General features: G+C 38.3%; 3 protein-coding genes across 3 annotated transcripts; 1 reads left to right on the plus strand and 2 right to left on the minus strand.

Annotated features, from left to right (window-relative positions):
• The first annotated feature begins 492 nt into the window (after nucleotides 1-492).
• si:dkey-201i24.3 (trichohyalin) lies at nucleotides 493-6518 on the plus strand. The gene is made up of 16 exons (XM_061047921.1): nucleotides 493-561; nucleotides 656-723; nucleotides 806-856; nucleotides 1018-1310; nucleotides 1393-1475; nucleotides 1591-1701; nucleotides 1917-2045; nucleotides 2904-3322; nucleotides 3423-3488; nucleotides 3595-3709; nucleotides 3799-3923; nucleotides 4082-4201; nucleotides 4390-4557; nucleotides 5513-5663; nucleotides 5829-5918; nucleotides 6280-6518. Exons 8-15 carry the CDS (start codon nucleotides 3179-3181, stop codon nucleotides 5900-5902), a joined length of 963 nt encoding a protein of 320 aa, XP_060903904.1. The 5' UTR covers nucleotides 493-561; nucleotides 656-723; nucleotides 806-856; nucleotides 1018-1310; nucleotides 1393-1475; nucleotides 1591-1701; nucleotides 1917-2045; nucleotides 2904-3178; the 3' UTR covers nucleotides 5903-5918; nucleotides 6280-6518.
• On the minus strand, nucleotides 6514-7987 carry slc35a4 (solute carrier family 35 member A4). The gene has a single exon (XM_061047919.1). It carries the CDS (start codon nucleotides 7893-7895, stop codon nucleotides 6915-6917), a length of 981 nt encoding a protein of 326 aa, XP_060903902.1. The 5' UTR covers nucleotides 7896-7987; the 3' UTR covers nucleotides 6514-6914.
• Nucleotides 7988-8135: 148 nt separating this feature from the next.
• On the minus strand, nucleotides 8136-10350 carry LOC132981834 (SLC35A4 upstream open reading frame protein). Its single transcript, XM_061047926.1, has 3 exons — nucleotides 10213-10350; nucleotides 9767-9865; nucleotides 8136-8654 (listed from the first exon to the last, which is right to left on the minus strand). Exons 1-3 carry the CDS (start codon nucleotides 10225-10227, stop codon nucleotides 8457-8459), a joined length of 312 nt encoding a protein of 103 aa, XP_060903909.1. The 5' UTR covers nucleotides 10228-10350; the 3' UTR covers nucleotides 8136-8456.
• Between the last annotated feature and the right edge of the window lie 1727 nt (nucleotides 10351-12077).

Raw genomic sequence — 12077 nt, forward strand, 5'->3', positions numbered from 1 at the left:
CTTTAATTATGTAGCTATTTACAGCTAACAACTTGCTTATAAAGGATGCCTTGTTTAAAAGAATGAGCACTAAATTGCTAAATTGACTGAGATTTGATTATGATCAAACAGGTTGAATTAACTTTTATTGATTTAAACTGAAGAATAAAATAAATGTAAGAAATAAAACTAGTCTGATCTCTTTGTGTTACATGTAGTAAATGACAAAATAGAGATTTATGGAGATATTTAGTTTTGTATTATGACTGTCTTGTGTTATCTTCAGTTGTCCCCTTTGTGTCCATCTTTGTTACTCTACCCTGATCACCTGCACAAGTGAAAGCAGATTCCGGCTCATTAATATTTCAGCGTGCTGCTGTAATGAGTCCAGCTGACCAAGTGGCTACAGTACGCAAATGCATGAAACAACCAACATGAACGCACATGTAAGTATCTTTTCTTTACAATCATGTTAGCATAGCATATTAAAAAGTATGGAGTAATGACCAGCTCTCATGTTTCTCTAGTTGTGTGACGGAGATGAAACAGTAAGAGTGGGACTTGTTCTCACTGTGAATCCAGGTAAAGCAGCAAGGAGCAAAATTGTTAAAACATTTATTTTTTTTTGCTCTGCTCTCCCTGGGGATTTGTTTAAGTTTGTATTTTTTATGCACAGAGGGTGAAGACTGTGTGGTTATTAGCAGAGACAGACGTGGTGTAGACTACAAATCTGGAAGGGACGAGGTAAAACATTTGAATTCATGTCTTGCTTCAATCAATAAGCTTTCACTAAACTTTCACTGTGATGATGTGTTTTTCAACTCAGGAAGCAAAGTCCTTCTTTTTTAATCAAGTTGTGACTGTGGAAAACATTCAGGTACACATTAACAATGTAACCATGAATATAAAATGAATACCAATTGTACCAATGTTGTTGTACATTAGAGCTGATCTCAACTGAGCTCCTTTTTTTTTTCATCAACAAACCCTTAAATAACTTAAAACTAAAAGTCTGAATCTGGGAATCTATTTCTGCAGAGTTTGGGCCCTGAGCTCCTGCAGCCTCTCACTGAGGCCGTATCCAGTGGTTATAATGGAGCAATGCTGATATGTGGAGCCTCCGCAGACAAGATTTCCTCTGTGATTGACAGTCTCATCATTAAACAGGTGGAGCCAAACACGACACTTCAAAAGTAAAATTGGATCAATTTAGAATTTTTTCCCTCTCCATTAATCCTACTCGTTCTCTCCTTCAGGTCCTTGAAAACCTCTTTAGTCACATGATATCAAAACCAAACGAGGACTTGTTCATCTCCGTGTCATTCCTTCAGGTTTGTCCTTCTATTTAACAGCATAAACACAGATCTGAACACAATATGGTGCAGGATAACATCTGTTGTTTGCCAATGTCAGTTTTTTCCAGATGGCAGCGCTGTGGATGTCCTCAACCCTAACAGGCAGACCTTAAAACCTGTAAAACATCCCGTCCTTGGCAGGTGAGTCAAGATCGTGACCTCAAAAATATCAGGACAGTTTGTACACTTGCATCCTGTGAGCACAAATGAGTGTATAAAATGTTTAGCAAATTATGTCTTTGTGTTATTTCCTCAGTCTCGCAGCAGGTTTGTGTGAGGTATGTGTGTGTTCAGCAGGAGAAGCCTACACTCTGTATGAAACCTGCAGGGACGCACTGAAGGCCAATGCAGGCTCCATTTCCAGCAGGTAGATAAGACAAGACACAGGTCAAACAAACTCTGACCACCTAATCCATTAACTGCATTACCTTAAAGGATTAATTACAGGGGTTGATCACAATAGAGCTAATTGTCTTACTGTCACGTTAGTGGTCCGACGGTAACGCAGTAATCTCACAGTGTCATTATAGTTCCTTTTCCTGGCTCTATTTGATTAATGAATTCTATTGTGTCTACATGTAGGTGTAGTTCCTTGTTCTCAGTGGCTGTCGAGTGGAAACTTCATCCGGAGAAGGCGGAGTCAGAGGTCTGTCGCAGCAGACTGCAGCTGTTCAGCGTGGCAGGGGGAGCCAGTAGAACTGACCTCCGAGGGTCAGTTATCTACTCAAATACAGAGAGCAATCTATAACTACAAAGGATATAAGGCACTGTTCTGACTGTTGGCTTACATCTAGACAGGGTTCTTTTGCTCTTGCAAGTCAAGCATACCAATCATTTAAGTGAAAATAAAAGAGTACCTCAGTCTTACTTATAATACACTTCTTTATTATAAAACATTCCTGGTGAATTAAAGAGCTAGAACACAAAAGGCAAAGCAAGGCATGCTATCGTGCAACAAAGCATTGATTACAACATGTAATCCCTTTTTTCATTATTGTAACTCAATGATATTTGAAAATAACTAACATATCTTGACTGAATTACATTAAGCTGCTTCAGTTGCAGGGATCTGGTATTGTGCAATCTGGCTTGCTGGGCAGATAAATGGGACAGAGTAATTGTTCATGTTGTCAATGATGCTTGAGACTGCCTACTATGATTGACCGAAGTCAAAATGTTTCCTTGGAAAATCAAGTGAAATTGACGATAAGGACAGTGGCATTTGCATATTATGTAATATATACGTAATACAAGTCTTCAAACTACATCTCTCTTACCTGTATTCTTTGTAGGTCGGAGCATGTGTGAAGCTGATGGTGGTAAAGAAGCTCTGGTAACCCATCAGAAAATAAAAAATATCTCAGACTTTTTGTTAGGTTTAGTAGCCATGACATTATGAAAGGTGCAAGTGATTATTTAAATATTTTCAGGAACTCCTGTTTGAAAAAAAAGAAAAAAAGAGACAGTCAGAGGATTTCTGGCAAAACAGTAAACAGTAATGTAGTCTATACATAGCATACATACACTGTATGTCATTAATATTTGGTAATAGTTGCATGTACACTCCAGGGTCAGCCCACTGGTGAAGATTTTAGACCAAACTGAATGTCAAGCAACACCAAGTGACAAGCTCCTCCCCTTCCTGCTACATGAAGCCCTAACTGGAAGCAGCAGGACAGTCCTCATATACTGCATCCATCCAAAAGGCAAGTGTTTTCAAGTGGGCAACTTTCCCATAATCCTTTGAGCAAAGCCATAAATTCCTTTTCTTATCAGGTCTGCTAGATAAAGAGACCCCAGCTGCTTTAGCTTTGGCCCAGAAAGCGAGAAGCCTGGTTACCAAGATGAGGATTGGTTCCTGGTGTCCAAGGGCAACTGAGGAAAAGATCAGAGATGACATCACGGCGCTGAGAGCTTTGATTGTGTCACAGGGGCCAAGTGAAGGTCACAATAACTACAGCATGGCAGAGCTGACCCAAAACCTGCAGGTAGTTCATCAGATGAACACTGAATATTTCTGTCTTTCCAAAATTCTGCAGGGGCTAATTGAGTTCATAGCTGAATTACATTCTGTGATCCCTGCAACAGATTGTGAAAAACCAGTCATGGGAGAAGCGGAGGGATGAGTCAAAGAAGATAAAAGGCAAAGCACAGGTGTCTCACTAAATGTTTTATTCCTCCACATAAAATTTAACAAAATTATAATAGATGTGTTCCCAGCATAATAAATCAAGCACCATGGTTTGCTTTGATTTGGCAGAGTTGTCAGACAATAGACAGCAAATGGCACAGCAGTGATCATTTTAGAGAGAGTACAGACACAGTGAAATATTTACAAGACCAGCTGAAACAAGAAATGAAGGCGCATATCAGAGGTAACTTGTTTTGTTGAAGGAAAGATTTTTAAGCTGTACTATAAGGCGAAATGAACGATACTGTGTGTGTTTTTTTGTTATATCCACAGAGGGTAAAGGTAATAAAGAGAAGGTCCAGGAGAGAGTCACAAGAATCCAGCATCTGAGGGAGTCTATCAGGGAGGAGAAACTAAAGAGCCTGGCTCATACAGAGACATCTGACCTCTGTCAACACGTAACACACTCAAATTAACTCCTGGCATTTTAAATGATATTGTATACCAATACCTCTGATTGGATGAAGTGTTTAAGAGGCTTGGTTGATACTGTGTACGATTGATGACTGCAAGAGAAGCCAAATTAAGACATTTATTTTGCCAATGAAATGCTCAGTCTCATTTAGAGTACAACAAAGCGCAGGAGCGGAGGAGGCAACTTAAGGAGCACCATGGGAGATTAATTCAGGAGGAGTTGGAGAAGATGGAGAGAGACTTGGCACAGGAGCAGCTACCAGTGAGATAATGAGATACACTGTTGTTTAACATTATTCAGTTTGCGATCTATCTTAGCTGAGAATGCTGAGTCAGTTTGAATTAATGCAAGTTTGGATTTATGGTGGGCAGCAGAAAACCACTGCATCTGCAACTTAATGCTGTTGTTTCCTTGCATTTCTTTTGTGGTTGCATCCATACGTCTGCTAGGCAGAGGACCCCCAGAGAGAGCTGTTGGTGCTGACCAGAGAGCGGCAGGTCCTGGTGCTGCAGGGAGAGGCCCTGCGGGCAGAGGCCCAGCAGGCTGAGAGAGACCTGCAGACTGAAAATGACAGACACCAAACAGAGCTGCATTGTCTAAGAGAGGAGAGTCTGCAGGTGGGGGCTCAATGTAGACTACTTCACATTTTCATTTCATTACTTTGTTACAACTTTATTACTTTCTGCTTTTCCAAATGCAGGAAGTGAAAGTCTTGGCATGAGTTATATGTGCTTTTCCAAACAAAAGTATGAAGAAATTTGAAAATGTTTGTGCCATGCATAGATATTAAAATGACACAATCAACGTGTTACTGATCTGTAGGTTAAGTTGACAAAAGATGAAATGTTTAAATAAAATACAACAAACACATTCAGGACATTATGGATAAACCATTAATACAATCAGATCTTCATAGTGTGATTCCTCTTCATGTTTAAAAAACAAAAGTCAGTTATGTTATTCACAAAATGTGAAATTTTGATTACATAAGCTGAATAGTGAAATTTAACAATCCTGTTTGAAAGGCAAGCGGGAAAAAAACGTAGTTTTGCCACACAGAAAAAACATGATTTGAAATATAGAAACCTTGTATGTGAATGATTTATTTAACAATAAAATGTTTTTATTAAATGTGATACTGATTTATGTACAAGCATTTTATGGGTATACAACTTTATTATGTAATATTTGAAACATATCCCAAAAATGATAAAATTATGTTTTTATGCATTTGTGTGTACAATAAGATTTTTTTTCTGCATGTGTTAATATATTGAAAATGTATGAGGGCCATAAAATATATGATGATTATAATTATGACTTATGGGTGGGTGAGTAATGTAGCCCTAACACATCCACCCCCCAGTGTCTGCTATTGGCTGATTCAGTGCTTGAGGGAGGGATTTTTGTCAACACTGTCAAACATTTATGGAGCACTAACGTTTTCAGGCAATTCCAAAGGCTTCCCCAAAATGGAACGCAAGTGAATAAACTTTAATGAAACATTCAATGACATAACTTCCCTTTTTAACATCACTCATATGTTTTTCTATACCATCTTACCTCCTCTAGGTGTTCAGAGTGTTTCACCAGGTCAGTGAAGAGCAGAGGAAGATGTCAGAGGGCAGATACAGAGACGTGCTGCTGGAGGCGGTGCAGGATGCAGTCTACCTGTCGGCTCAGAACCAGCAGCTGCAGGCGGACAACAAACAACTCCGTAAAGGTCAGTGTATGTTCCTTAACCTTCAAAAGACTGCTGGCATTCTTTTTTTTTTTTTTTACAAACAAAACTCACATTAAGTCAAACATCTATAAGGCAAAAATGCTATGATTCAAACTGATTCACCTCCAAACAGCACTTTAACATTGTTTTTTTTTTCTTTAACAGCAATGGCAGCGCTGAAGGATACTCTAGCTGTAAGAGGAGATCCTACGGCAGAACTGGCAACCCAACAACAATGAATATTTGACTGAAAGATGTTATTTATTTATTTTTTATTTATTTATTTATTTAATAGGGACAATGCAATTTAACATAATTTCAATACAAAGCATAAAACTGAGTATATAGCTGTTGCTAATTTCCAACTCGTGTCCCCAGTTGGGCCTTTGTGTAAACAACAGATTAAAATGTACAACATTCAGTTACATAAAACCCCATAACACGATATGAGGATACATTAAAATACATGTACAACAATACAAATGCTATAAACCAGTTTAAAATAAAGTTTGAAGATATTAATTAAAAGTGGGTACAGCTCTGGCTTGCTTTGAGCATTTCACCTGTTTTGTAAAAGATTTTAAGTCGGACATTAATTTTATTTCAGGTGGTAAGGTGTTCATTCATCAATGTGCTTCATGTTAATCATTAGAAATAAGACAGTTTCTTTTTATGGCTTACAAGCTTCACTCACTCAGTACCGTTTGATTGTGCTTTGGGTCTTTAATGTGGTATGTGTGTCTGGTTTGTTTTTGTTCTGTCATTCATGTAAACTGTGTATGATAAACTGATCATTTTATACAAATGAAATTTAAACTCAGCAACTGAAGAGAAATAAAGCTAATCCAAGTTGAAGTTGTACAGTTTATTGGTTTTAATTTGCACACTGTTTAACACTTTGATTTGGTCATTGACGTTGTTCTTGGCATAGGATGCAATGCAAAACGTATTCACCACGATGACAACAGCAGCACTCCTCAGATATGTTTCAATGCAGATTTAATGATCCTGACCTGCATTAATATTTGACTTTTCTTGCAGTCTAACAGAATTATAAAATTAACCTCTAACGTATGACGTACAAAGTCTCATTAGGCATCACCCGACATGTTAGAGATCTAACACAAGGGTTGGATTTTTAGAACGAAAGGCAGAGAAAAAAAAAGGCAAAAACACATTTTTAACTCAAAACCTAGCAAACAGAAAATGTACGTACAATGTAATAATTCTGAATCAATGGTCTTGTGGAAATTATCTGTAATAAAGATAAGCTGCCAGTCCAATCATAGACACTGGGAGGAGGAAAAAAGGCGTAAGCTGTAGCCCCAAGATGCCCCAGGACAACAGAGCATTTACCAGCATGGAGCAGGAAATGACAAACAGTCTGGTGATCCCGCTGCCATGTTTGAGCACCACCGACATGAGGAGTCCGTTAGCTGCCTGTCCTGCTATGATGAGCCAAACCACCCCAGAGTACCCCTCAAGAAAGCTCTTTTCATGTGCCACAACGGAGAATGAGGAGAGCCCATTGATGGCCACACCAAACACATAGAGGTAAAGATTCTGCAGGCTGAGGGGCAGCTTCTGACTCTTCAGCACCCTCTCTGTGTAAACTGCTGCCAGGCCTGAAACAAAGCAGTACACCAGTACAAGGAAAAGACCCCAAGCTGTGACGTGTAGCCTGGGACCTTCCTCAGCTTCAGCACTAGCAGGGTTTCCTAGATCCAGACTGCTGTAGGTGTGACACACCCCAGCAGCCATAAGGAGCCCCAGAGCGACCCACTGGACGAGCCGGAGCCTTTTGCCCAGGCAGAGGGAGTACAGCAGGGCCGTGGAGGCAATTTTCAGGTTTGACAGGACCTGGTATGAGCTTGGGTCCATGAAAGCCTGCATGAGGACTACCAGGTTGTTGTTAAGGGCATAGAGTAAGGCAGGGACCATGTAGGGGGCCACACGAACTAGACAGAGAGGAGCCTGTAAGGCAGAAGTGCCCCCAGTAAGAACAAGAGTCGCCAGAGAAATTAGTAGTTTGGTGAACTCAATCATGACAACACACGATGAAGGATTGAAAGGGATTTGACCGTCTACCTTGGTGAGGCTGATGAGGGGGGCATGAGAGCCATAGATGAGGATCATCAGCCCAAAGAGGGCCCCCCATTGCATCCTTTTCACCCAATGCCTCCTAGTCCTCGAAGGGGAACTGGACGCCACGTTTGGGATCACAATCATCATCTATTACACAAAATAAACAACTTAATTCTAATAACTGAATACCAGCAACAGCGCAAACAGACCTCAATGTTGTCTAGCTATTGATCTAGACCATATAAATAAATACTATTTTTAGATTACTTTCTCTGCATACGTTTTATGAGTTGAACAATAACTGTGTATATACAACATCTGCAAGAATACGTTTCCGTAACACACACAAGCAATTTAGCGGCTTGAAAAAAACTGCTCCAGGCAGCCAAAGCTTCACAATTTATGAAATCTGATGGACCAAACCAATCCTTGTCTTCACAAAATCTTACATTTGTGCTGACATTGAAGAGATACTGGTTGAAATGAAACAGAGCAGTATTAAAATGAACCTGGAACCAAAATGAATCAGAAAAAAGACAGTCTTTTACTTTGTGTCCCCAATGAGATTACTGTTACACGAGTATATCCGTAGTCCAGTAAGTAGAAATCTTGAGGCCTGATCTGTTACAAGCTTCCGACAAGATAGCCTCTTGAACGGTATTTCGTCCTCTTGTTCCAGTAACTGGCAGGATTAGCAGTCTGCCCACATTATTTTGGTCCTTTTTTCAAGTTGTTCATGCAATCTTTTACGGTCCTTTCAATGTTAGGCACTTGATAGTTTTGCGCCGCATACAGGCCAGTGATTGTTCCCAGCAGCACTCCCAGGATGACAGAGGATCGGAGCTTGGCCACCACATAGCCAGCCAGAAAGCCTTTCAGGAATGGAGATCCCAAAACTGTGCTACCCTAAAGATTAAAAAAACATAAAACAGAGTTGTCAGCACATGCCAATCACAGTTAAGAGACATACTGAGGGGTACATCAGACTGTCATCCAATTAACAACCAGTTATCAGAAACCCGGACAGAGTCTTAAATCTATTTAATAATCTTCTTTAAATTGGTTGACATTTTATTAGCATGAACATACTTTCAACAGCAGCTTAAAACAACTTTGACCTAATTTATACGGTGGCTGATAAATGCAAAGCAAAATTACAAATGTGAGACAAATTTACATTTTGAAAAAACATTTTTACATTTTATGAAACAAAATTACAAAACCAAAAACACTTATTCAAGGAAAAAAACACATTTACAATCCCAAAACAAATTTACAAACGACAGAATCTTGACAAAATGGGAATTTACCAAATGTCGGAAGTGACCCGGACGTGATCGAGTGAGGGGGTCACTTTGTTTGTTTTGTTTTGTCGCGGTACATTCCCTTTCCGTCAAGATTCTGCCTCTTGTAAATTTGTCTCAGCGATTTTAAAAGTGTTTCACGTCTTGTAAATTTGTTTTGTCCTTGGTAAGTGTTTTTGGTTTTGTAATTTTGTTTCATAAAATGTAAATTTGTTTTCTCTTTGGTAAGTGTTTTTGGTTTTGTAATTTTGTTTCATAAAATGTAAATTTGTTTTTTCCTTGGTGTAAGTGTTTTTGGTTTTGTAATTTTGTTTCATAAAATGTAAATTTGTTTTGTCTTTGGTAAGTGTTTTTGGTTTTGTAATTTTGTTTCATAAAATGTAAAAATGTTTTTTCAAAATGTAAATTTGTCTCACATTTGTAATTTTGCTTTGCACTTATCAGCCACCGTATAAATTAGGTCAAAGTTGTTTTAAGCTGCTGTTGAAAGTATGTTCATGCTAATAAAACATCAACCAATTTTAAGAAGAAACGTTTTCATTTAAGACTCTGTCCGGGTTTCTGATAACTGGTTGTTAATTGGATGACAGTCTGATGTACCCCTCAGTATGTCTCTTAACATAGTGTGTGTTTAACACTTTGTAATTTTGCTTTGCACTTCCCAGCCACCGTACATTTACGATCACGGTCAGTTATCGTCGTACACAAACTTACCTGAGGAATCCCCACAGACACCTGGTTTTCTACTCGTCTCTGGATTTCCTCCAACTGGGTTTTGAGCTGCGTCAGATCTTTCAGCTGTTTCAAAGGATCCTACAACAAAAAAAAACATGTTAAATTTACACACAAAAAACAAACCAGTTAATGTCAATAACGAGAACTAAAGTTACTGCAAATAAAATCTTTAAGTTACTGTTAATAACTGAATTTCTCAAACAAACACATCTAGCTTTCTTGAAGTTTGTTGGTTAATAACAACAAAACTCTTCTCTTAAGGATTAACTCATCTAATTTAGAAGCGATGATCAACTAGGTTCATTATGATCACAGCTGACCGCTATGGGGACAATCCGTTTCCTCACCCTCTTCTTTTACTCGCTGTCATCTAATAAAACACATTGAATTAGTGTATTTAAAGCCAGAGCACAGAACTCACTCACCTTGTCATCCGCCATGTTTGCTCAGTGCGGTGATATGTGTTCAGTTACTAATGTCTGATCCGGTCTGATCGGTTTTTTTTTTCCCACTTCTTCTCGATTAGCTTGGTCTGATATTAAGTGCAGCTGAAACCCTGAAATTCGTCTTGTGGGAAATAAGCGACAGCACTGTTAGATCAAAATAAATCAATGGAAGTCGGATACATTTATTGAGGCAGGACGACAGCTTGCACACAGATGTTGTTACACATCATAGGATAGGATGAAACTTTATTGATCCCCAGAGGGGAAATTCGGGCGTTGCAGCAGCACAGACAAGAAAGCTCAAAAATACACATTAAACAGAATAGATAAGATAAATAAAAATAAAAATAGGGGGGTATATACAAGTACAAAATGAATGATGAAGTTAACTATGCAGGGAATTGAGACATTATTTGCAGAGAATGACAAGATAAAGTGACAAGTGATTAAAGTGACTTTATGATGATAAATAGCAGCAAGTAATGTAAACAGCAGAGAAGAGAGGCAGTGTTGTACCACAGTAATGCAGAGTGCAGTTATATAATATAATGTAGTATAATATAATATAATATAGTGCAATATAATGAAATGTTGTATAATATAGACCAGGGGTTCCCAAACTTTTCAAGTCGTGACCCCCAAAATAAGGGTGACAGAAACTGGGGACCCCACTGTTCTTTGAGGTGGTTCGTTAGGCATATGACGTAGCGACAGCCACGCACACTAACAAACCTATCCAAAAACTAGGAACACAAAAAAAACAATAAAAATGTACACATTAATTTCACTTAATGATACTATGTCTTATATGACATTAGACTACGTTTTGTATATTTACAAAAATGGGTAAAAATATATACTTATGCACTTTTACATGATTTTTTATGGAAGGCATCTCGCGACCCCCCTCTTGGTGGCTGGCGACCCCCACTTTGGGAACCACTGATATAGACTAATATAATAATATAATAAAAATATATAGAATGTACAGTATATATGTATATATTGATGCTGAATAATAATAATAATAATAATAATAATAATACAATGTTAGTAACGATAATAATGAAGCAGGTCATGTGGGTAGTGTTTTATGGGGGTGAAGTTCTGTGTCAAGGACAGACTGTTATTGTATTAAATCATGTATAAATCATGGTATTCTGTTTATTTTCCATTCACTTTTCCTATCAGACAGCACCGAGGGGAGAGTGGGATCCTGTGTTAAGAAATAGATAGAGCGTCTTGAACTTTGATGATAACTAAACAGTCTATGATGATAACATAGAACTACATTCTTTAAGTTTCCTTAAGTATTGTAAATCCCAATAAATAATTGTATTCAGATATGACAAAGCCATAAACTTCAGCGTTCAAATGGAGTAGAGTGAAATTATCCATCTTTCATTTAATCACCTTTACCAAAATGTCAGTATGAAAATGCAACACGTCTTGTAATCAGCAGAACACTCTCTGGAAATAATAAGTAGATTAATTACGTCAAAATGTTGTGTTCGGTCTGCATAACGATTCCTGAATCTGTACCTAATATTTTTAAACAGTAACTAAGATTGTGGTATATTTTTCCACTTCATTTTCGATAATGGCTAAATTTAGTTTAGTATTTTATTTCTGAGACAACACTTGCATCCATGGGCGGTTCTGGGCAGGGGCCAACAGGGGCCAGTGCCCCTGTAACACTGAGCTTGGTCCCCCCCTGTGGCCCCCAAAAGGAAGAGCCCCCCTAATAACACATACACAGTATTTGACTCAACAACCGGACTCACAATCTATTATTAATTACTGAAACAAATATAAATCATGGTATTTTATGTTGTGGTATTTAA

This window comes from Labrus mixtus, chromosome 10 (assembly GCF_963584025.1).
Source record: "Labrus mixtus chromosome 10, fLabMix1.1, whole genome shotgun sequence".
NCBI classification, from domain to species: domain Eukaryota; kingdom Metazoa; phylum Chordata; class Actinopteri; order Labriformes; family Labridae; genus Labrus; species Labrus mixtus.